General features: G+C 36.8%; 2 protein-coding genes across 3 annotated transcripts; both read right to left on the bottom strand.

The window, feature by feature from the left end:
* Nucleotides 1–579: 579 nt before the first annotated feature.
* On the bottom strand, nt 580–8,478 carry LOC137748140 (AP-4 complex subunit epsilon-like). Its single transcript, XM_068488233.1, has 10 exons — nt 7,557–8,478; nt 7,208–7,423; nt 6,983–7,093; nt 6,694–6,891; nt 6,457–6,588; nt 5,365–5,421; nt 5,156–5,272; nt 3,985–4,062; nt 3,329–3,472; nt 580–2,144 (listed from the first exon to the last, which is right to left on the bottom strand). Exons 1-10 carry the CDS (start codon nt 8,343–8,345, stop codon nt 1,074–1,076), a joined length of 2,913 nt encoding a protein of 970 aa, XP_068344334.1. The 5' UTR covers nt 8,346–8,478; the 3' UTR covers nt 580–1,073.
* A 4,893-nt stretch (nt 8,479–13,371) lies between these two features.
* On the bottom strand, nt 13,372–19,746 carry LOC137747384 (protein ZINC INDUCED FACILITATOR-LIKE 1-like). 2 transcript variants are annotated; one of them, XM_068487487.1, is made up of 17 exons: nt 19,483–19,746; nt 18,190–18,230; nt 18,006–18,066; nt 17,815–17,917; nt 17,591–17,693; nt 17,431–17,484; nt 17,280–17,342; nt 16,361–16,410; nt 16,171–16,246; nt 15,501–15,707; nt 15,291–15,378; nt 15,059–15,144; nt 14,813–14,920; nt 14,482–14,526; nt 14,282–14,370; nt 13,859–13,902; nt 13,372–13,772 (listed from the first exon to the last, which is right to left on the bottom strand). In XM_068487487.1, the coding sequence occupies exons 1-17, from the start codon at nt 19,625–19,627 to the stop codon at nt 13,684–13,686; spliced, it is 1,452 nt and encodes a 483-aa protein (XP_068343588.1). In that variant the 5' UTR covers nt 19,628–19,746; the 3' UTR covers nt 13,372–13,683. The 2 variants fall into 2 exon arrangements, with proteins under 2 accessions (XP_068343588.1, XP_068343589.1); XM_068487488.1 differs by lacking the exon at nt 18,190–18,230 and having other exon boundaries at nt 19,483–19,613.
* Between the last annotated feature and the right edge of the window lie 5,656 nt (nt 19,747–25,402).

Here is a 25,402-nt window from a genome sequence, read left to right as displayed (position 1 = left end):
AACTATGAGTTTAATCCTTTTTAATTAGGTAAACTTGAATTTATATTATATTGTTGTAGATATATTGTTTAGTGTGTTATTTTTTTGTTTCAGTATAGATATTCATAAATGATGATATGATAATATATTTAAGAATTAATTATCAAAAAAAGACAAATTATATGATTGTTATGCATGCATTAAAAGATCTATGAATTAAAGGGCCTCCTAACAATGGTTTATTTAGGGCCTCAAAAATCTCAAGTCTGGCCCTGATAAAATCATTGGTGTTAAGGAAACAAGTATGATTACTGAAGGACTATTCAATAATATGATCTGGTGATATTCCTCTTCACGTGTAAGTGAAATGTCTTATATTCGAATCTCGTAAATGATGAATTCGATATCAAATTAGTTACCTATTGTGTGGCTTAACCGAACTTCTTCATCCTCTTAGTGTAAAATATATCATTGTACTTAAAATAAAATTTCCTCTAAAATGTATTACGTACGCACATTAGTCGCAATTCTGTAGGAAAGTTAAGATGCGATTGAGTTTGGATTAGAGGTGTAAAAAGGAGTGCGGATGTATAGTTTCTGAATTCTCCAAGGAGCATTATTACTCACTGTCATTGCATATGACCGGGTGCTATTAGATGTTTGAATGTTCAATTCCATCCGCCAAAAAATACAAAGGGGCTCAATAATGTCAAAAGGGCAACTACTAGAGTCTACAACTTTAAGTAAACCTTGCTAAAAGAGGGAACAAACGTCCCTAAACACGAATAAAAACTCACTTAATACACATGCACGACACAACCGGATTCCTACGAGTGCTTGAAAAACCCGCCACAACCCCTCCACACTGCCGCAAAACGCTCCATGTTGATTTGGCTCAAAACAATATCCAAAGAAATACATGATGCCTATACCTGGTTTTTTTGTTTTCACTCCATACGGGTGTCTCTACAATTCTGCATCTGGCCTTGAAACTCATGAATGAGTAGCATTTCCTACCATACAGCCAGCCGCTCCGAAAGACCACAGAAAATATTTACGAACCATCATGACCAAAGTTCCGTTGTTTGAACAGTTTAGCCAAGCAGATCTCGAAACAAGTTGGGATTCGGCCTTGTTGGTGTCACACCCATCTGCCTTACACGTGAATCCTTTTCCAAGGCATCTTTAGGGTTAGGACCCTTATTAATCTGTGTTACCCCACCTTGAGCAGTCCTTGTAGCACTTGATAACTCAGATGTAAGATTAAACTCATCCCTGTTGGTCGGCAAAAGATCCCCAACACTGCTACTGAGCCCACTGACAGATGTATCCGCATATAATCCCATAAAATCAGGTGTCTTTGCTGTACCATGATTCACATTTGACGCGACGTCAGTTTGATCAAGAAGCCCTTCTAACTGCTTAAAAGGATCTACAGACGGAGCAGAACTAGTTGAGTCACCCAAGTCGAGCAAGTCTGGAGCAGGTTCATGAATAATTTCAGTGTGTACAACTGCAGCCTTTGGCGCCTGGGACTTCTCTGAAGCATGGCTACCCACCTTAGACGCCTTATGGTTGGTAGAAGATGGCCTCTTCTCGGTTTTTGATGAGCCTCCAAACAGAGAAGAGGCAAGCTTCTGCTTTTCTTGAGAAATCTCAACCTGTGGCCGCTTTGAATCATAAGTGTCACGTGCTTTTGAATTTGAAGTGCCCACGCTATCTACTTGTGTGACCCCATTCGTTGTGTTGTGGGAAGTAGAACTTGAAGAGTTCGAGCTCGGTGATGCAGAAGAGGAGTATGTTGGTCTGCCCCATTTTTTTTGTACACCATCAAGTCGTAGCTTAAGTTCCGACGATCCTGCATCTGAGACAGATGGCGATGATGCAGGTTGGCGGATCTCCCTCGCATAAGATGGTTCTGGCACTGGAACAAGCTCAGTTGAGGAAGCAACTGCAGCTGGGGGAACTCTTGATGACACTACTGGCTTTGGAAGATCATACGCCTCAAACCTAAGACTATGGGTTAAAGCTTCATGGTGATCTTGGTTTCCGAAGTTGCTGACATCTAACACTCCAGAGCGCTCATTCTCGGGAATATAGGGCTGAGCGCCTTTTTCTAGTGCTTCTTGGACATAGCCATTGAGGAATGAAAGGTTTTTATCAATCTGCAAAAGAGTGTGAAAATATTAGCAAGATATTAGTACATATATAATTATAAATGTAATCTTTATTTTAGATAAATAAATAACCTCTACAGGAGACGGTGTATATGCAGAGCAGAATCCCAAATCAAAGGTTTTCCAGAATAATGGAGAAATATGCAAAACCTTTTAAAAAAACACCCACAACTAAAGGGAAGAAATAAGATGCAAGGACTAGGAAGGACAGAAGCCAGGAAACTAACTCCAAGACTAAGTTGAAACACTTGCTCAGCATCCAGGTAGTACCAACCAAGTTTCACCCATGTTGGTAAGGTAAGAAATTCTAATCACAAACCGATTGTAAAGTTTTCTTCATTTACACCAAGATCTTTTCCAAAATGTTTTCCAATGTACAGTTTAATAATATTAATGGAGATCATCGCAACTGGGACCTGAAGATGACTGTCTTTATATTGATCCATTCCATACATATACATGAAAATATACAAAAATGAAAATGGTAAAGAAGGGGGAGCTGATTGCTCGATGTATAAAAGACATATGGGGCATATTTGAATAGCAAGCAAGCAAGCAGTCTCATTTGGATCCATTTTCGTTTTTCCTAGTTTTTGTACTGTGCGTTACATTCTTCAGAATCTATATATTCTTGTCTAACATGAATAATTTTGCATCATGATTTTTGAGAATGCATCCATGAAACACTACCACATACATCGTCACGATGTGAAAAAGTGAACTACGTTTCATCAAGATTTTTAAACATGAGAGATGTGAATTGGAAAAGTGAATTATGTCGCATTACAATAAGCTCTGAGAAATACATTTTTATGAGACAAATACATCAGTTCACTTTTCATATACTAACATTACAATAATTAAGGGTTAAATCTTAGATCTCAAAAAATTCTTACCAAACAAATAATTTAGTACAACAAACCTGAAAATAATGAAAGTTATACAATGTCTTTGAGTTGTCTTATTAGACACTATCAATGGAATCCTATTTTTAGGGTATGTTAATGGACATTGCAAAATAAAAGAAAATATGTCTATCAGAATTGGACTCTACACATGGAAAAAATCATTTGGCATAAGACAGTAAAAGGCTCAACAATCTTAATGTAAGACTGCTGTAATTCTGAATACTTGATAAGACATAAAAGCATAGCACAAGTAGATAATATGACCTCAATGTCTTCACAACTTGCGTCTAGCGGCATTATAATCTCAACAGCAGGAGCATCTAAGCTAATGACAGCTTGCAATTCATATGCACGCTGTTGTAGATCTGTTGAGTGAGAAGCTGATAATTCTTCCACCAAAGACTGACACTGCAAGGGAATAAAGATTTTTATCAATCGAAAAGTACCTCCATGAAGAGCCAAAACAAAATGAACATGACAACACTACAGCTAACCAATGATAGATGAATGTGATCTTATAAGTTCTGTCCATAGAATTTCAATGTACAACTATTCATATCACCACAACTCTAAAACATCTCTCCTAGATTTATCTTCGAACTTTTCCAAGTCCAGCCATCAAATTATAGTTTCTTAAAAACAGAAGGAGTACACCATACTTAAACAAGAAAATTTAAATAAATTTAGAAAAAAAACATTGATTAGAAAAGAAAATCCAACACTGATTCAGTTTCTTTCAGATAGGCATTCAATTGTTAAAAGGTTAGGAAAGGTATGACTACATGCATCCTTAATTCCACAGCATGCTACCAAATGAAGATCCATATGAGAAGATGTTTAAATCTAAGCAGACACTATAAGCATGGAAATTGATATTGTTGTAAAAGTGAAGTTAGGATTAAAGAGTTCATTAAATGCACCTCGGGTAGGATCTCGACTTTTCTCTGAGCGGATATTTCAAATGCATATATTTTCATGATTGCTGTAACAGCATAAGCCTGTAAAAGAAGAACATGCTCACTTCAGTTTCAACAAATAAGAAATAAGCATAGATATAAAATAAACACAACAAGGATGGTGCATTTTCTATGAATTGAAAGAATTAAAGTTCAACCAGATAACATACAAGATAGAATATTTTTGCATTTAATTTTTGTTAAAACTTCAAAAAAAGGATAAGAGAAAAACAGAAACACCATTCAGCCCGTGAAAATCTAAATAGAGGATTATAATTCTAGCTGATGTAATTTGCGAGTGGATTTCTTGTCCACAATTGTACTTTTGATGGCTTTTTCTTAAATAAATATTTTAATTTGAGAGAAAACAAAATCGCATTGAGAGTCCGCATCTAATACTTGTCTGATGAGCTCTGGTATGATATTTATAATCATAGAATCAAAATGCCTAAGCCACTGAGGGAAGACACAAGAACATAAGCACATGTTTGTACTTCATGCACATGCTAAACATACAAAATTAACATGAAAGACTGTACAAAGTTGAGGTTCAATGGCTTTTTATAAAGGAAGCCAGCATATCCTATATGCCACTTTAAAGCGCCAATAGTATGTCCAAGTTTAAAATCAATAACTAATTCATCTCACTGAGCATTTTGCTTCCCCAGCCAAGTGAAAAGCTATAGAATCACCATCCGGTTACCAAATGGAAACCAAAACTCAAAATATGCAGTCATTGAGCAATTAGGAATTGAAAAGTATTACCAAAAGGCAGCAGAAAAATAAAATTCAAAATCATAAGCAGAAGATGGCTCACAGATCCATCATAGAAAACTAACTAAAACTCAAAGCAAATTAATGTTCACAAGGGAATAGTTATTGAATTACGAAATCATTCAGTTTCGTAGATGTTAACAGCTTGCTGCCATGTATAACTTATTCTGAACAATTTAAAAATACATATTTTTTGGAAAAGGAAATGAAATGGAAGTCATAGTCTAATATGCATCTTAAATATTTGGTACCATGACTTAATATCCAAATTTAAAAAGCATGGAAATCCCTTCCATTCAAACTAAAATACAAATTCAGATGATGCAAACTCTAGTTACGAAAATCTGACTTCGAAGAATACCTTGACAGATTCGTCATTTGAATATGCCTCTGCAACATCACATAACTTCCCAGTGATATAGGAAGCAGAATATTTTCCATCAGCAGTTCCATATTCCCCCAAAACCCAACAGATAACCTGAGATCAACTAAAATTAAGACATCGACAGGAAAATTCTTTCTAAAAAATTAACATAAAAGAAGAAAAAAAGTAAAGAGGAGATAATGTACCTGAAGAAATACAGATGGAAGCTTTGGCTCACCAATTATGCGTAAATATGACTCCACCTGCACACAAAGAAATTTTTTTCTTTACCATACACAATAAGTGAAAAATAAAGGAACTGATGGATGACAGAGTGCAGAAGCAAGCAATGCATAAATATCGTAAACATGCTACTTTGATATAATTTTCAAATGTTTTTAAAGCTAGATAAGGTGAAGAAAAAAGGTGACTGCAGCAAAATATCTTCTCTGCTGAGTTTAATGGGGACTGTTGAACTAATGGCAAACAAATGAAAACTTAGTGATTTATCAACCCCAAAAATTTTCATCCCAATCAATGAGCAAGGCAGTAACAAGTAATGCTTCTTTCCCAATGAGGTAAACTAAATCGCGAAGAAATATCTACCTCTGTGGCCTCAAAAGAACAGGAGATATGCATCGGACAGGTGAAAAAGGTTAGAATAAAAAATACATAGGTCCAGTGGTGGTTTTGCAAAACAACCCACCATCGCTCTACCTCATAACTACAACATAGTTCTAAGAACAAACTCTTTGGCAACAAAAATCAGGTTGCCTATTGTTGGCTACAATATACATTATACGAGAAAGTTTGTTAATGCCCCTGAATTGCAGGTTGTGTTCCACATTGCCCCTATACATAATTTGGTGTTGGTATACACTAATTTATCATTATTTCCCCTTATCAGTTCAGTGGTAGACAAGGAGGTGGTGGTAGTGTGGTGGAGACAGATGAAGATTAAAAAATAATGGAGAAATGAGAGTAAAAAGAGACGGAAGCTTGACGGTAAGTTACATAATTTCATACAAATTAGAACACATGGCCCTTGTAGGTTAATGTATCAAATTTTTTGAAGTAACAACGCATCCTTCTAAAATGATGTGTCCAAGCTTTCCCATCAATTTTAGATGGTCTAAGTAATTTATGGGACTATTCGAGGAATCTACAATTAAAGGGACAAATTATCCTTTAGAGTTTAATGGGAACCTTTGAAATCAAATAAACCTATAGGAGGGCGTATTTTCATTAATATTGAATGAAACAGTTATAAACCTAAGTGCAAAATCAAAGTTACATACCGCAGATGATCTCAACTGACTATCGGCAGTATCATCATCCTCTCCAAATCCCTCGGCAATCAACTTCATCAAGTTATGTGCCACCTTAACATTCACTAGATCCCCGGCATGTTCGAAGACTTTATTCATGGTCTGCAGTGAAAACATATCAGACAATGACATTGGATGTTCAATAAGCATTAACAAAATTGCTCCCTAACAGAACTAGAATTTAATTACAGCACGTATTACACTTACCTGGATAAACCATTGATTACTTGGTGCAAATTGCTCTGCAAGCTCCACACATCTAGAAGCTATGTATGTTTTGTAATGGTTGTCATTAATGCTAATCATGTAATCAATCATACGATCCACAATTACTTCCACATTGGAGGACTTGGTCATCTTGTACAATAATTCAAACGTTTTTCGCTTCAGAGTATCATCTGGGTCCTGCATCATGCACATCAAACTTCACTTAACTTAAAAAGTTACAAGCACAACTCTAAAACAGAATACCTAAAACTAAATGAGAATCTCGCACCTCTAAGCAATCGATGACGGCTAGTTGGTGTTGCTCGGCAATCTCTGGACTAATCTTTATCAGTCGACCAAGGGCATCAATGCCCATATATTTCAAATTGTGACTGTCACTCTGTCCACGAAATAACTAACATGAATTGGTGTTTAACCCTCTTAAACGTCTAGATGTAGACCATAATTTGCACAAAATTACACTAAAATAAAAAAAAGATCAAAAAGTTCAAACCTTCAAAAATCTTGAGATGACTTGAGCAGCCTGTTCTAACAACTTAGGATTAGGATATATGGAAGAAACGCAACAAATGCACTCGTAAAGAACAGCATTTCCAATATTACTTGTGGATTCGCTCTTCCGAAATATATCGCCGACTACCATATACATGCTCTCACTTGATTGCTTATCACCACTCCCCAACAATGCCAAAATCTTCAACAACCTAATCTGCATTGTCAAATTCAATCACTAAATTACATCGCTTTAGACTTAGAAGAGCTATTATTTCAATTACTTTGTTATGCCAAAAAAGATAAATTCACACACAAAGTAGCTCAGCTCCAATCATAGTAAGTAAAACCTGAATAAAGGGTGCCGGAAGCTGATGGTAATCGTAGGCCTTGGGCAACCTGCGCTCGGCGACCTGCTTGAGAATGCTGACAAAGCTGACCACCAAATCCTTATAAGAATTCACATCGATGGTAATGAGATCAAACAGCGGCCAGAGCGTGGCACCCATGACGCCCGGATCGTTATCGCAAAGCCGCTTCCGAAAATTCGACACTAGATGCGAAACAGAGGAGGGCGATTTCTGATAAAACCGGTGAAGCGCCATGATGGCCTTCTTCCTGACAGCCTCCTTGGGATGGGCGAGGAGGTCGACGACCTGGGGCAAAACGGCAGGCACAGTCTCGTCGTTGATGAGCTTGCAAACGGCATTGAGGGCGGCGCAAACGACGAGGTAATTGTCAGACCTGAGATCCTTCTGGATGGTGTTGACGATCAAGATGATCAAATCGTGATCGTCACTGAGGAAGAGGGAAACGGCGAGGTAACCAGTGCGCTTGAGGAGGAGGTTATCGTCGTGAGTCATCTTAACGGCGTGAATGTAGGCGAAGGAACCGTCGTGACCGAGCATTTCGACGTAGACGAGGCGGATGATGTACTCCTTCATCTTGCGCTTGGGGATTTCGGGCTCGGAGAGACGTCGTTTAAGGGTTTCGATCTCGAGGAGAACTATGCGCTCCTCCTCCGCCTTGGATCGAGCTTCGCCGATGGACTTGACGAGGTCGAGGAACTCCTTGGATTGGCCGAAGCCGCCCTGGGAGCCCATAGCTAGCTCCCGGCCGATGGTCTTGAGCTGCTCCATTGATGATTGGGGGTTGAGAATTAGGGTTTCAATTTGGGGGAAGTAATCAGTTAATTTCCATTGCAGAAAGAAAGGGAGAGAGAGGGCCTGTGTGTAGATCGGACAGAGAGTGTGTTTGTCATGACTCGTGTGTGTTTATGGTATCAAGGTGGATGGTGAGAGTAAGAAAGACGGCAGAGGTGACAAAAAATAGGTTATAATAATGCTAGCGCCATTCAATTTACACATTAAAATTGTAAACTAAATTATGTGTTACCAATATAAATGAGTTTGTTTATCAACACTTAATAATAAACCAATCATCAACTTATATGTAGTTTTCAAAATTTAGTTTCTAAATTTTGTCTTTGTAATTAAATCGTATTTTGATTATGTTTTGATTCTGTTTGAAGGTGAAATATTTTAAGCTGTATTTTTTTTTTTTTTGGTAAAATATTTTAAGCTGTTAAGATTCAAATTAATACAATATTATGGCTAATATGTATTTTGTTTCACATGAAATGTTTGAATTTGACTTATTATATTCTAATAGTATTTTTAAACGAGATGTCAAATTTTAAACATAAAATTTAAATTTAAAAGCTTATATGACACTTTAATCTTTTAAAGTTTTATCATTCATCTTATATGTTAAATTAAAGGGAAATTGTCAAGAATGACTCATTTTCTTAATCTTAAGACTGAAATAAGACAAACCGTCATGCACACAACATGCACAAAAGCGGAATGACAAAAATACCCACATATAAAATGTAAAGGTTAAGCCTAACCCCCCCCCCCCCCCGAAAAAACAAAACTTCGCTTAGTATAGACAATATCATTTTTTTAAAATAAAATGTACAAACTCACAAGTTATGACGTCATTTTTCTTGTTTTGAAGCAATAATTGTGAGCTCTAGGTTCTCATATTGGTGAGCATGTCATTGGAAAGAGAAGATTTTTAAGGGGATTTTCAGAATCTAAGTTCAGTATAAAGATTTGTAAACGACAAATTACAAATCTTTACGGATTTCCAAAACTAGTCCCCACATATCTCCCAACGCCATTTATTGCGCGATATATGTCTACAACAAAACCGATACACGTTCTAAATATTGCATCAAGAACCCTAATTTCTCACAGTAAAAACAAAATTTTCAAATTAAATAAAATTGAAAGCTCTGATCCATGACGCGCGAATTCCAGAAAATGATCCATTGCATCAATAGGATGCGCTAAGAAAAGTAATAGAATCGAGAGAGAGACAGAGAGAGAGAGAAATTGTTCTAGTGGTGGAAGCAAATAGGGACGCCATGGCTGCGGGGTATGTTTGATGTCCTAGGAATCGAATTGAATCGATGTATGTTGGATTTTCCATGTTAGACTTGGAAAGGCTATGGCTGGTCCTTCAAATCCTCGTCAGCTGCTTGTTGCACCTTGGAGCTCCTCATAGCAGCACCACCACCACCACCACCAGGCACGGTACCTCAAGAAGGCGGCGAGTGCGAGCACCACCCACCCCAAGAAGAATATCACCACTTCCCACAGACCTAGTACCACCCATTAAAATTATATCTCCACTTCCCACAAACCCATCCCACCCCAAGCAGAATATCACCACTTCCCACAGGCCTCCAGCCGTCTAGCGACTCCCTGTCTTCATCTTTCTCTCTTTCTCCTCTCTATTTCTCTCTACAAATTCTCTCTACAAAATAAGAAACGAGGGTCGGAATTTTTGAGTAACCCATTTATATGAGAGCGCAATTTGATACATGAGAGTGCATACTATGTGTATATTCGGTTTGTCCTATTTCAATTCTAAGATTAAAAAAAAAAAAAAGGGAAAATTTGAGATAGGTCCAATTTTATAGGCCATCTTTTGAAATAGGTCCAATTTTTAGTGACTTTTAACTTTTGAAATAAGTCCAATTTTAAGTTAATTTGGACCCATATCAAAAACCCCCTTAAAAGAATTGGTCGTTTTAGGCAATTTCACTAAATTAAATAATAATTTAATTTTTCATACTTGTAATAAATACTTTTAGAACGAAAATCAATAATAATATGATATAAAAAAAACATTTATTAATCATTTAAAAATGAATTTGAAGTTGCTATCGAATTTTACAGCAACCACCTTTGCTGTTGATCCACGTTGTGTCATATAAGAATTGGTTCGGTAGGAAAAACTAATGTTGTATTTTTTACTGTTATTGTTAACATGGACTTTTTGACATCTCTTTTAAAGATGATCTTTAGTTGATTGACCATTTTTACTCATCAACAAATTGCATTACTGGCATCCAATTTCGGAAAAGTTTGGCTCGTGGAATCTAAGAGGGCCCCACGGAATATAAAGGGGCTAAAAGGTTGGAGGGCTGGCTGCAACCAGCCCGGGGCTGGCCAGAAAAACCATTAATCATATCGGTTATAACCGATAGGAATACATTTATATTATTTATTTAATATAAATGTATTCCTGTCGGTTATAACATATAAGAATGCTTAAAAAGAAATTTGAATCCAACGGCTAGCTGACGTCAGCTAGCCGTTACTAGCTGGTGCCGGTTACCGTTGGATTTAAGAGTTTTTTTTAGGTTTTTTGGCCCTTTTTTTTTAAAAAAAAATTGTCACATCCCGGCCCGGGCCCGCTCCACCACCGTAGCACAATATTGTCCTCTTTGGGCTTACCATTCCCTCACGGTTTTGTTTTTTGGGAACTCACGAGCAACTTCCCAGTAGGTCACCCATCATGGGATTGCTCTAGCCCCCTTCTCGCTTAACTTCGGAGTTCCTACAGAACCCGAAGCCAGTGAGCTCCCAAAAGGTCTCGTGCTAGGTAGGGATGGGAATATACATATAAGGATCACTCCCCTGGGCGATGTGGGATGTCACAATCCACCCCCTTTAGGGGCCCGACGTCCTCGTCGGCACACCACGACCAGGGTTAGGCTCTGATACTAATTGTCACATCTCGGCCCGGGGCGGATCACTTCCCGGGCCCGACTCCATCGTAGCACGATATTGTCCGCTTTGGGCCCCAACCACGCCCTCACGGTTTTGTTTTTGGGAACTCACACGAGAACTTCCCGATGGGTCACCCATCATGGGATTGCTTTAGCCCCCTTCTCGCTTAACTTCGGAGTTCCTATAGAACCCGAAACCAGTGAGCTCCCAAAAGGTCTCGTTCTAGGTAGAGATGGAAATATACATATAAAGATCACTCCCCTGGGCGATGTGGGATGTTACAATCCACCCCCCTTAGGGGCCTGATGTCCTCGTCGGCACACACGCGGCCAGGGTTAGGCTCTAATACCAATTGTCGCATCCCGCCCCGGGTCGGGATGTGACAAAAATTCTCAAAAATTCTAATTTTTTTCTATAAATACCTAAACCATTCATTCACCATTCCTCACAAAATTTTCACCATTCATACACCATTTCAATTCTCATATTTTCTTTCCTCTTTCAAAAATCTATTCTTCAATTTTTTTAATAAAATGACCTCATATGCAGTGAAAGATAAGGTTTGGACCCGAAAAGAAGATGAGCTCTTTGCAAAGCTTATAGATGGGTGTCGGAAGATAGTGTGAGATAGAATTATCAAACAAATGACGGTATTTGGACTCATGTGTCCAAAAAATACTTAGAGTTCTATGAAGGCACCACTCCAGTGAATATTCGAAACCACGAGAGTTATTCTTCAAGATGGAAGAAACATCTTCAGCCAAGTTTGAACAAATGGCATCAAGCATTGTTAGCAACCGCAAGTAGACATGAAAGCAGCGCTAATTACTACGACGAAGTAAGTATTTTCACAATTTATTTTAAATAATTAATTATATTACATTTAATTTCATAAATTAATTTCCTTTAATTTTTTTCTAGGTACGCCAAGTGGAAGAATTGTCTATGGAGAGCAACTCAAAACCCTTTCAATTTCACAGTTGTTGGGAAATTTGTAAAGGGTGGGTGTTATTTGAAGATCCACCACATAGAGCTCCTACGCCGATGTTCGAAACTGCATCTTCAGCTGCAGATATGGATGAAGATGGATCTCTAACCATTCAACAAACAAGGGTAGAAAATCCGTTTTCGGGTGAAGGTTCCATACCTAGGGCTATGGGACGAAACAAGGGGTGAAGGTTGAAGGAAAAGGGCAAGACAAATGATGATTACGATGCTCAACATGAAGTGGTGGCCTCATTGCGATTAATGGCGGAGCAAAATGCCCTTGAGGTGGAAGAAAGGAAAAGTAGGCATAAAGAACGGGCCAAACAAATACAAGAAGAGATGGATAATAAGAATATGGAAATGAACACTTCGAATTACACTTCAATGAGTAAGGCCTATTTTGATAGAAAAAAAAAGAAGGAAATTATGACCCGGCGGCAGTTGTTTACCTCTAACTATACTCCAACAATGACAGATGATGAAGATGATGTTGATTATGGATATTAAGTTTAAGTTGTTGTAGTTTTTAATTCAAGTTAATGTAGTTTTTAAATTTAATTTATAGTTTTTAAATTTAATTCGTCGTTTTTAAATTTAAGTTGTAATTTTTAAATATAAGTTGTAGTTTTTAAATTTAAGTTGTTGTTGGATTTGAATTTAAATAATAAATTATGTTTGGCCCTTTGGCCCTTGGTTGGATACGGTTTTTTGTGACAGAGCTAAAACGAGCTCTATGGCCCTTTGGCTCTCGGTTGGAGATGGAGGCAAATATGATCATGTATTGTTCATTAAAATATTAATATCTTGGAGGACCAGAAGGCTAAAATAAGCCATTTGGCCAGCCCTCGATTGGAGATGGCCTTACTCCAATGCTCCGAGCCTCTGAGCTTATCAAGCTTGAGCCTAGTGATCGTGCAGTGCCAAAATCAAATGAAAAGAAACTTCGGAAGTAGCATTTGAAAACAGATACTAGGAACAATTTAGCTGAGCTGTTTACGATAATGGTATTTAGAGCTCCATCGTGACGATGTTGGGGAATTTTTTAATGAAGTCCCATGTAGATTCGGGTCTTCTTTATTGTTTTATGTTTCCGATTATAAACACGGCGTTTTTGTTGCTTGACAGTGAAGTTACACATGCAGGAACTGTTTCTTGTGTGGCAATCTAAGTCCCATTTGCATACGATTTTAATCCAAGTGCCTTTTGCACTCAAAATCGTTCGATCGCAACCCTATTATCTAAGTCCTTTCTTATGTTATTAATGAGGATCATATCTAATATTCCTACTAAGCTATATCCTTGCTAGAGTGTGGACAACTATAATGCATACAATGATCTGCCCATAATTATGTTGAGGGAGTTTCTTTAGACTTCGACATGAACTTCCGTTTACATTGATCTTGATCTATTCACGTAGAGTGAGAAACGGCTTAAATGTCATCAGAACTGCAATTGCCTCGACCACATTCAAGATGAAGAATATCATCTGGCTTCCTGCAATCGAAAATTGGAACGGTTATGTTTCTAAACCATGCGAGTTGTCAGTAAATCCAGGATGAAAAGTTGGTCAAGTATGATACCAGGTAGGATAGCAGCATCCCTACGTTTTTGTGCCCAAGAAAACCTGTTCAGACGAAATCATGATTAACAAAAGAAAGGAAGATTTTTGAATTCTTTACGATGCGATCATGCAATACAAATTTCATATCATTGGTAAAGTGTGAGGCTTGTAAACTCGCCTTCACCATAAAAAACTACACTATTGTAAGGCATGTAAACTCGCCTTCACCAATTTACAGCATGCAATACTAATGTCTACTAGTAATCTTTAAACTATATGCAGAACAAAACGTATGTATAAGATATACACAAACTCATGTCGTTGAGCAGTATCAACAAGAAACATGGTATAACAAAATCACGTAAGCTCCCAGTTGGCGTACTTACTAGAACGAATATATGGATTTAAGCATCGCCCATAAGTTAAAGAAAGCTAAACTTACAATGCACCACCAGCAGCTGGAGCAATTGCCTTGAACAGTGACATTGCTGTCATAGAAAGTCCATTCGCTGCGCCTCTTTGTTTTTGGTCCTGTTGTTTAATCACGGCCAAGTTACGACACATTTCCTATTGAAGATCAATAATCTCATGACTTGAGACGAGGGGAGAATTCTAAACCAGTTAATTCGAGAAGAAAATTACCACCGCTCTGTTTTGAAGGATGAACATGCCGGTTATAATCGTGATCTAATTGTACACAAAAAATTTAAAAGTTAGAGCACAACACGTATAAGAGAAGATAAGGTAGCAATTGGAAGCCTCTCGATATCTTTTATCGGTACCAGAGAGTATTCCCCCGAAAGAAAAGTAAATAAAATTTGACAAACTATGTATCAATTTCTGTGGAGTAGATAAAGTAGAGTTTTGCTTTCGTAGCTCGTATTATGATTAATACACTGAATGAGGGGCATTCATGCAATGATGCATACAGTGTATTAATTCAAATGAGCTCTAAATTCATGGATGCACATACAGATATGACATTCTTCAGCACAGACGCACAGTTTAACAGCACGAAAAGGGAGAACCCGGACAACATTGCTATAAGCGGGTAACTTGACAACAGGGGTATGGATATAATCTGCACGCGAATGAAAAAACCATGAAGATAAAAATTAATATCAGTCACCAGGAATTAGGTCAAAGGACAATTATTCGCAAAAAGAACTGAAGTGCAGAAGGTAGTATACTGCACAGGGAACAGGAGCGGAAAACTTACCCCTCCAATGCGAGCAATCATAACAGGACCAAGAAGCCTTTCAACATATGGATATAGAGTAATTTGGAAGACAAAAAGACTAAAACCTACAGGTTGATTAAGTTGTCAGCCATTGTTCTGTATATGTAGTTAGTCACAAATAGAAACAAGCAGAGACTGCATATAAAATATCCCAGATATGTTATGCAGATCATAAAGTGTTTTAGGAACATGTGGAAATATCAAGCATTACCAGAAATTGCAAGAACTTCACCAACGTCCTCAGTTGTAAAGCTCAAACCCCCAAACTTCCGAGGACTCACGGCCCATAATGAGAATATCTGTTTTAAATGAATCACAAGAAACACATAGTATCACTTCAAGTAAAAGAGAGGAAAAGGAAAAGGGAAGATGCTGAAATTAGTACTATACTGTGTTAAAATGAAAAAACGCACGGAATTACCTCTCCATAAGCCATGTCATGAAGTGAGAAAACGCAATAAACAATGATTGAAGATATTAAGGGCCAATTCTTGAAAAGGTTTTCTTTAGGTGTTTGTTCATCAGTTTTTTGCTTTTCATTTGTATCAGACCCACCAGAAGCAGTTTCCAAAGCTTCATAAGAATCATCGTGTAATCTAGCTTTTCCGTTGTGCTTGTGTAAAGTTTCCTGCAACCACCAAAATACGGAAATTTTCTGTTAATACGTATAGTTTCAAAGAGTACTTAAATGTAAACATGTGCTAAAGATGAACCAAGCATTACTAGTTTCTCTCTTCTTGGGAGATTGTCAAGAAGTTAAATTCAAATAAAGAGTGAAAGACAAGATGTCTGAAATCTTCTCATTCACGTAAAAATAAGTTAAGGCGTGCTAGGATGAATGAGTATAGAACGCACGGAGTATATGATTAGATAATATAATATAAGAACGGAACTTAGTATTAACAGGTACTTTTAATTTAGGAACTGCGTCTATATGCAATGCAGGACAGTAAGGGAGACCTGCATTCAAGATTTCAAGGAGGCATCTATTGAGAAAATTGAGAAAAAAAATTATAAGAGGCCAAAAACAGCAATGAGAAAAAAATAAAAGAGATTCATCAGCATAAAGGAATTTATACTAAGATGTGTACCGGAAGCCAGAAAGAAATAATGGTTACTCCAAACGCTAAAGCCGATGTACATAGGCAAGGCAAGAAATACGGAAACCTGCACAAATCTTTCACATTATATATGGAACATCATACTGCAACATATACGTAATACGAAAACTTCAGAAATTTGACAACCATTGCAGTATACTTAATAAGTAGCCAAACTTACCTCCCAAATATAGAGTTTTGGGAAAATATACTTGGATATTTGTCTGCTGGCTGCATAAAAATTGTTAGGTACATCCCATTAACAGTCTTGAAGACAAAACGCTAAGCGAATGCCCACGCGAGAGATAGAGAGAGAGAGAGAGATCAACCAGGAAAAAATAACAAAGAAATAGAATAGTTTTTTCTTTGGCGTCCAGTAGCTCTGAATAGTAATCAAATTATACAGACATGCTGGCGCAGGAATAAGATCGTTTTAGTATCCCACATAAACTCGCAGGAAACAGCCTTGGAATAGTAAAATCATCTGCTACCCCATAATTTTCACTAAGCGTACACGACATTGAGCCATTATTTGCTCTATTTAGCCTATTCCTTTGAAACCCAACCTTCTCACACTCTAACCCCTGTACTAATTCAGAGCTGAATGTGACACCTCATGCTTGCTTTAAGCCTTAAAATTAATTCCCATGTGTTAGTGATAGCACATGCACTTAAAATGATCTGCTTCCCATGATTTTCGCTGCAGCAAGTTTCAGCTTTCGTAACCATGTAGATTAATCGTGTATGTGACAAAATTGGTTGTATAAATATTCATGTAAGGTTTCTCTAGTGCTATGATGACAGTCGAACGTGTAGTTCTTGAGGCTTGAAAAACCCACAAAATAACATGGATTGAAACATTCTCTGACTTGTCCGAAGTATCATATTTGGAATGAGAGCTAGTTATTATTGTTCTTTTTAGAGGATTAAAGAAATTAAGCACATCAATGAAACATCTCTTCCATCATTTGACACATACGGATTCACAGAAAGTTTCATTGAATGGTCTTGCTAAACAATTAGCATGACAAAATACACGCACACTAAGGGATTTTCTGAATTGCGGTTCCTAGCGTGAAAGTACACGAGGGTAGAATTACCTGGGCCAAGAAACCTCCCAAAGCTGGGCCAATGATCAATCCGATACCCCGGGCTACACTAACCTGATAAAAAAGATGATAACTCTCAATGTTGATGATGTAGAACACTTATTAAAAGAAGCTGCAGAACCCAGAGGCCAATGTGGCTTACTGTTGACATGCTTAAAGCTTGGTGTTCTTCTCGGAAGGCTTCACATGAGTATGCCTGGTCATGCAGTTAAATCATATATTCTAAGTAACGGGGACATTACATACGTGGCTGTACAGTTGCAATGACATCATTTATAATCGTACATGACACGATGCAGTACCTTAATCGGCCCAAGTGAACCATTCAAACTTCCAAGAAGAAACCGTGTAGAAATAGCCATCCAATAGTTTACACTGAGTCCAAATAGAGTGTTGAAAATAACCCTGAGCCAATAAATGGTAAAAATAATTTGTAAATACGCAGAGAAAAGTGTTGAAGAAAACAGCCAGTGTTAATTGCCAAATGATCAAATTGAAACTCAATTGCAGAACAGAGGTTACTAACACTGCAACAATCCCTATAATTATGACAGGCTTCCGGCCATAGCGATCAGCCACCATTCCCCACAAAATTGATGTCAGAACTCTGCCAAGCATAAATGAAGCCCCTTCACAGCGTACGAAAGTTCGTAAAGGCACTTATTAAGGAACAAAATGGTGAAGAATACGAAAGTTTAGCGACGATCATCAACTCACCTACATATCCAGCATAGTATCCAATGTCTTCCTCTCTTTTAGCAATATGCAAATCCCTGATCTGCAAAACAATAATTTGGAATCCTGAGATACCAAATCGACTTCAACGGGTTTTGAAGGTTGCATTTTTTTTATAAAATTTTAGAAATACAAGTAACAACAGTATTAATAAGTATGCACCCACCATAAAATAAAGGAATGGAAAGAGAGATGATACTGGCAGCGCTGCAAAACGATCACCAAACAATAGATCAGGGTTAAACCATATAAAAAAATTACTCCTCCACTAAACAAGTCACTAGCACGCCAAAAATGGGGAGTGTAGCTACAATCAAGCACCTAATACAACAATCACACCAGCATGGGTTGAAGATTTGGGATGGGCAACGGTTATTGTGGGCGGGTAACCGCGATTATTTATCGATAACCCTTTATACTCATATCCGTATAATCGTTTGGATAATTGTCTAAACGGTTATATCCGTACCCATAACCATTTATAAATGATTAACCATATCCATAATCGCATACCCATTTAACCGTAACCGTTTAATACTCATTTACCTATTTACCCTTTTTACTGTGTTTGTCTTTTTTTTCTTTTACCGTTACCACTTTTTCAGCCGTTTATATGTTTTTTAACAACTTGAAAATTAAAAAAAAATTGTCGTAATTTTCTTTTTTTGACAATTAAACACCGTTATAGGTACATTCATCATACATTTTCGTATTTTAATTTTTTAAGTCCTTATACCATTCCAATAATTGAAATAATAGTTTACGGATGATATTTTTAACTGTTACCAATGAAGGTAAATATAATATTTTCTAAGTATTATTGGGTTACAAAAATTGTTTAGAAGACATTTCTATCAAAGCATTTCTATAAATTTCATGGTTACCAACAAAGAATTTAAATTAATTTGTCTAATTCCTTGATGATGAGAAACATCATTCCTGTAGCAGTGTTATTGAGAGAATGACCGATGAATTCCTTGCTAATTTATTCGGTGCTAAGTATTAGTGGATTGAGAACATGATTTGTGTTAATTTTACATATATAAAATAAATGGGTAAACGGTTACTCGTTTATAACCGCGGTTAACACCCATAATCGCCCATTTAAATTTCATGGGTAAACGGTTACCTATAACCGTTTATTTATCTAAACGGCTACCCATAACCGTAACCGTTTAATTTAAATAGGCTGATAACCGCGGTTATCCATAACCAATAGGTATTTGCCCATCCCTAAGATAGAGGTGAGATCGTATATTTTAGGGCATTCTGAACAAATACTAAGTTGACCTTTAGAGTTATTTTTTGCAGGTCCCTTCCTCCCTCATTGGTGACAAGCGAAGATGGTGTCTAAATCTTCTCAATAAATTTAAAATTACTTGTTGATGGAGAATTAGTATTCAAAATTTTCCGCTCCAACAGATAAATAACATCAGAAAGTAAAAAAAACTTTTCTTACCAGATGAAAGAGCAATAAGCCATATAGAAACAAGCATTTTGATAGGAAGACCTCTCTGCAGCTCTTTACGCTGTTCCACTACACAGCCGGGACACTCGTCATAGTAAACCTTCTTCAGCAGCGTCTCTCTGCACTCCTCAGCCATGGTTCGAACGATCAATCGCTTCGAACCCGAACCCCAGAAAATTGGCTTTCTGAATCTGTTTGAAGCTGACTGAGGAGTAGGAGGAGACGTAAAACTTTGTCTTTGTATACGTCAGAATTAATATTAAGATGAAATGTGAAAAAATATCATGGACTGCTAATCATGTTTTGAGTCGGGGTTGGCTGCTTGGCTTGCAATTGACGTATTTTATTTCAGAACAAAAATTATATACTACTTAAGTGTTTAATTAACGTTTTTTTTTTTTCAATAAAACATATACTAAGTCATCATTGGAACAATATTAAAAGTGAGTATATAAGACCCAATGAACCTGCAAATTTTCAATATAAGAAATAAAATATAAGGTGTAGATTTTGCAGAACAAAAAAAATATTGATATTTGTGTTTTGTTGTTATTGATACGACAAGGAAAGAAAGCAAAACACAATTAGGATTGTAATTAGCGGAGTAGGAACTGTTGTGGACTGAGTTTTGGAGTTTGTTGATGACGTGGCGAAATTTAACCACTTCCCAAATATTTGCTCGACAATTAGGTTGAGGGAAATTTTATTTAAACTCATGTAAAATCTTTCTACACCCAACTTATTTTCTACACTCATATTATTTTTAATTAAACCATTAATCTCTCTTTAAACCTAAATTTATTACCTAAAATGTCCTTCCATACCCAATTCAAAATGTTAATTTCTCTTTACACCCATTTATAAAACAAAATTTCAAACTAAGTAGTTTTGTTTTCAAAGAAATTCGAAAGTCAAAAATCTTCTAGGTCCTATGTACCTGCTCGCAGATGCAATTGCAGTATTCGAGGCAAGAAAGAGGAGGAAAAAATTCACGAAGCTATAGAGCGTTCATGGGCGGCAATGTTGAACACAGTGTTGAACTTCGATTCATGTTGCCTATAAATTCCCTCCTTGTTTTCATGCAGGTCCTTTTATTTTGAGGGGACTCCTTGAAGATTTGAGTCCAGAGCACATCATCTAACCATGATTATAGAAGGTTGTTGACAATTGACATAAAGGATGTGGCCTGTAACTTAGGTACTTCTTCAAGGCTTTTGCTTGTTTTATATGTTGTTTATTTAATTTGAATGGTTTGAGAGTGAGATGTTGGTTCATCCAACACCTCCATCCTTGCTGGAAATAAGGTTTTAGCCATCGATAAAAAAAACTTGTTTTTTTGTATAAGAGTTATTAGAGTTTTAGTCGGAATGAACGTAGGATAAACAAGGAGTGATGGTAACGTTTAATTATAATGTGTGGGTTTATTGATAAATTGTAGTTTTATTAATTTTGTCACGCCCCAATCCCGACATACGTCCAGAATTGACACGTGACGTCACCAAAAATCCGTATCCATTATATCCCACCTCCGGGATATGGGTAAGCACAACTCAAAAATCGATAGCATAGTTATTTTTCGCATGTTTTATGGCTGCATCTAACCTCCCCGTTAGACTGCCTATGTACCCTAAACAGGGATCAAGCCATTCGTAGTTCGTCATGCACAATAATTGACATATAACACAGTCCGATTAAGTCAAAAGGGATAACATTTCTCCATCAATCAATAGAATTTGACAAGCATGAAAATACTAGACTCAGGGTTACATAACAAACCTATCAGAAAAACATGATTTCCCCTCCAACTATATATAAATCATTATGTCGCAACATGATACCGCAATTCACAACATATATCACTTCAAAGAACCAACGAAGCACAATACCATTTTCTAGCCACATTTATCAACAAGTCTAATCATAACAATAATCATGATATCCAACATAACAATCCCACATGACAACTAAACTTTCCACTTCATCCATCACGTAATTCCTCACGTTTTCCACCTAAAATCGCATTTCATAGTGTGTAACATAGTTAAGAATTAACAAAGTACACATAATTCTCTAGAAATATTAATCAACTAAAATACTCATGATAACCCCACTCATATCCAACGTCATTCCATAATCACATCAATCAATAATGTCAACCATCACATCATCAATAACACATACAACAAGTCTAAACGCAAGGCTAGAGCAACACAATTCAGTTGAAGACTACATCTTTGGAAAAGGGGATTTTGGACCACCCAACGGACCAAGGCTCCAAAGGGGATTACGGACCATCACTCAACGGAATCCAAACAGAACTCAGTTCTAGACCACCCAACCGAATTGAACGGAAGTCCAAGAAGCATAACAACGGCTCGAAGGAACAAGACATGATTCAAGTTACCCAATTCACGAAACTCAACGAAACGAAGCAATATTGAGCACAAATCCACATCACAATGGGTTATCGGTCATTTACTAGACCTCACATCTCCTAAGCAATTCAATATGCATTTCAATCACATGTCACAACCATTTTCAATATACAAGTCAAATCACATTTCACTTCATCATACCAATCACTATACTTCCAACATTAGATCTCAATACATAGCTTGTAACATATCAAGGAATCACAAAGCACAATGTTAATATTTAATTATGTTAATCAATTAATGAGATAACATATCATTTCACGAATTTAATTAATGAACTCTACATAATTCCCAACTTGGGTTATGAATAATAACATGGCGATTCTAATTTATTTTCACAATATCTATTGTGGGTAATTCCCATCTACTCGAATTTAGGATTCTAAGATCACCTTACGGAATGAACAAGAGCAAGGATTCCGGACCACTCAACGGAATCCAACAACATTGGGTTCCGGACCACTCAACGAAACCAAAATATCAAGCGGTTTCTCATAATCTACCCAGACCTGTCATATGTAAAGTCAATGCCAAATATTATGGAATTGGTGCACTGGCAAATCAGGCATCCAGACAAGCTGAGAGGCTCGGGTGAGGGATAATAAAATAAGCATGTGATACAATAATAAAACTAGCCATCAATCATAATTTATAAACCTTGAATATAAATCTTTCATAAGAATTCAATACCCTACTTTTGAAAACTCTGAGGGAGTCACCCAGACATCCAAAAGTTCATTTCAAACAACCATAACATCTCACACCCATATTCACATACACACAATGAAAGTAGAATTAGGGCAACACTGTTCATCTAAAGCCTATACCTTTGCAACCATTTCAAACTAAACTCAATGAACTAATGTGGATACAATCCCGGACCATCACCAATCAAACAAAACAAACCATATTTCCAATATGCATGTCAAATCCCACTTCATATAACAACATCATTGGCTAAATATGAAAATTAACAATTTATAGGAAAAATGATTATAAAACCATTTCATATTCACATATATTAAAGTCACTCACATTTCATCATAACATACCATCTATGTACATCAAACACCTTTCAAATATGCACGTCAATTCACATACCACGATCATCATCAGTACACAAGCCAAATCATGTTTGATAAACATAGGTCTATGGCTATATATATATATATATATATAATCACATTTCAATAGAATCACATTATAAGACCAAGTCAAATTCACAGATGATACCAATATAAGAAATCAAGGTAATAACCATATCGCATATGTTCAAGTCACTCTCTAACTAGTATAGGCCCATTAGACTTCACTTAAGTCTTCCATAGTACTAATTTTATTATTTAGAACATTCTGAGACATGTTGACCATAAATCAATTATCGGTCAACGATGGGGTCCACAACAATCCGCAAATCTGATTTATGATCCATAACTTCCCAAAGTCCACATTATGCTTCGAGGATAACACACTAAAGTTTCATTTTGATCCAATGGTCAAATTGTTGACAATCACACAAACAAGTGGCGGTCCAAATTGATCACCACACCAAACAATTGAATCTTTGGAAACCAAGCTAGACATAGGTTTACATGGTCACTAGAAGGTATTTGAAACCTAGATAACACTCGTGAACGATCCCACGCACTGCCACACGCGGTGGAAGTCAAGATGGAGGGTTTACAAACCCTGAATTTCAACATTAACTAGATGAACTCAAATTTACGTGGTAGCTAGAGCTCAACAAGGGAAACACTTTTCACAACTAGGCCGACGCTAAATTCTAACCGGAAACCATCCAATTTCACCGGAGAAAACCAGATTTATAGGGTTCTAAACACCCAACTCTAAAATGAATAGGAAAGCACAAACTAAGCATACCCACTTGAAGATTATGAATAGTAGATGAAGTTTCATACCTCACTCGAAGAAAATCGTTGCCGGAATCGCCGGAAAAATGATAAAACCGCCGGAAAAGTCGTGGACTTTGCGACCTCGAACTACAAAGATGGAAAAGAAATGGGAACATCTAACATCATAGAGATGTAGGGCTCGTCAAGAGCTTTCCATGGACACCAAGATCATCCAAAACGGAGCTCGGATGAGAAAGATACAAGCGGGTCAAGTTTGGTGGGTTTATGGGTCAAATTTCCCCCTAAAACGGGTTAGTGCAGTTTCCATCTCCCATTTTCTGCAAACCCTTCCTCCTTTTTTGGAGGTTTCCCTTCCATTTATAGCATTTTGGTAATATTACCAAAATGCCACCAACTTTAAACGATTCTAACTTTTCCGTTCGGACTCGGAAATAAGATCTGTTTACGCCTACGCGCTCATGGAATTGAACTCTACCTAACCAATTCAAGAGTTGACCGAAAAGGTCGAGAAAATTGGAAATGACTAAAGTAACCCTCACTTCGTTTCTCAAATTTGGAGAAATAAAGAACTAGTCCCAATCAAATCTTCAAAATACGTCAAGAATAAAATAAAATCATAATTTTAGGGACGGGATATCACAAATTTCATCTTGTACTTGATGGTAATTATGTAAGATGATAAAACAGACAATTAACATTTAAATTTTAAGTTAGGTGTAGAAAGGGATTAAATGGGTTTAAATAAAATTTCTCTTATGTCAATCATGTACTACTAAACGCCAAACGAACTTATTATATATAATGGACAAATTCAAGTTTTGCTCTAATATGTGATTGAGAACAATAAAAACCCTAACGTGACATGAAAAGTCGTAGATATACCATATTTTTGTAAACATGATATATCTTTAATAAGAAAATGATTTATTAGCAATGTACCGTGCGAACGAAATAAAAACATGTCCTTATTTTATTGGCATGAGCCTTTATATAAAGATGTGCTTGTGTCATGTAAGATCATCTTCATTGGAGATGGCTAAAAGTCTAAAGGCCATTTTTTAGCCCGTTTTGGTAAAAAAAAACCCAACTTCTATAGAGGGTTGCGCCAAAAATAAGTGGAACCCATCTCGCCAAAGGATGGTCTTTTGGCTATCGGGCTAGCCACTTCCAGCCACCTATTTGTTGGGGCCTAATCTGTTACCTCCAACGCGCTGATATCAGTAGCAACGGCTAGATGATGTCATCTAGTCATTGGATTTTATTTTTTATAAGACGAAATTAAAAATTTTAACTTTTTCCTATAAAGACCAATGGCAAATCTACACCATTTCTCACATCCTTTTCACCCTCACATACTTTCTTACCTCATTTTATTCTAAATTTTCACATTCTATTCACCTCAAACACTCTTTTCATACACACCCCTCTCTTACCTCTTCCAATAATCTCAATTTAAAATTTTTAATTTTTTTTACAAATTTGCATAACCAATTACATCTCAACACGTGTCACTCGAAAATATTATCCGAAAAATTATTAAGATTACACAAAATTAAGAAATTTAGAGAGTTGCTCATTTAGCGACACTTGTCACATCCCGGC

Source organism: Pyrus communis, chromosome 10 (genome assembly GCF_963583255.1).
Source record: "Pyrus communis chromosome 10, drPyrComm1.1, whole genome shotgun sequence".
NCBI classification, from domain to species: domain Eukaryota; kingdom Viridiplantae; phylum Streptophyta; class Magnoliopsida; order Rosales; family Rosaceae; genus Pyrus; species Pyrus communis.
This window is presented reverse-complemented; position numbering and strand designations above follow the sequence as displayed.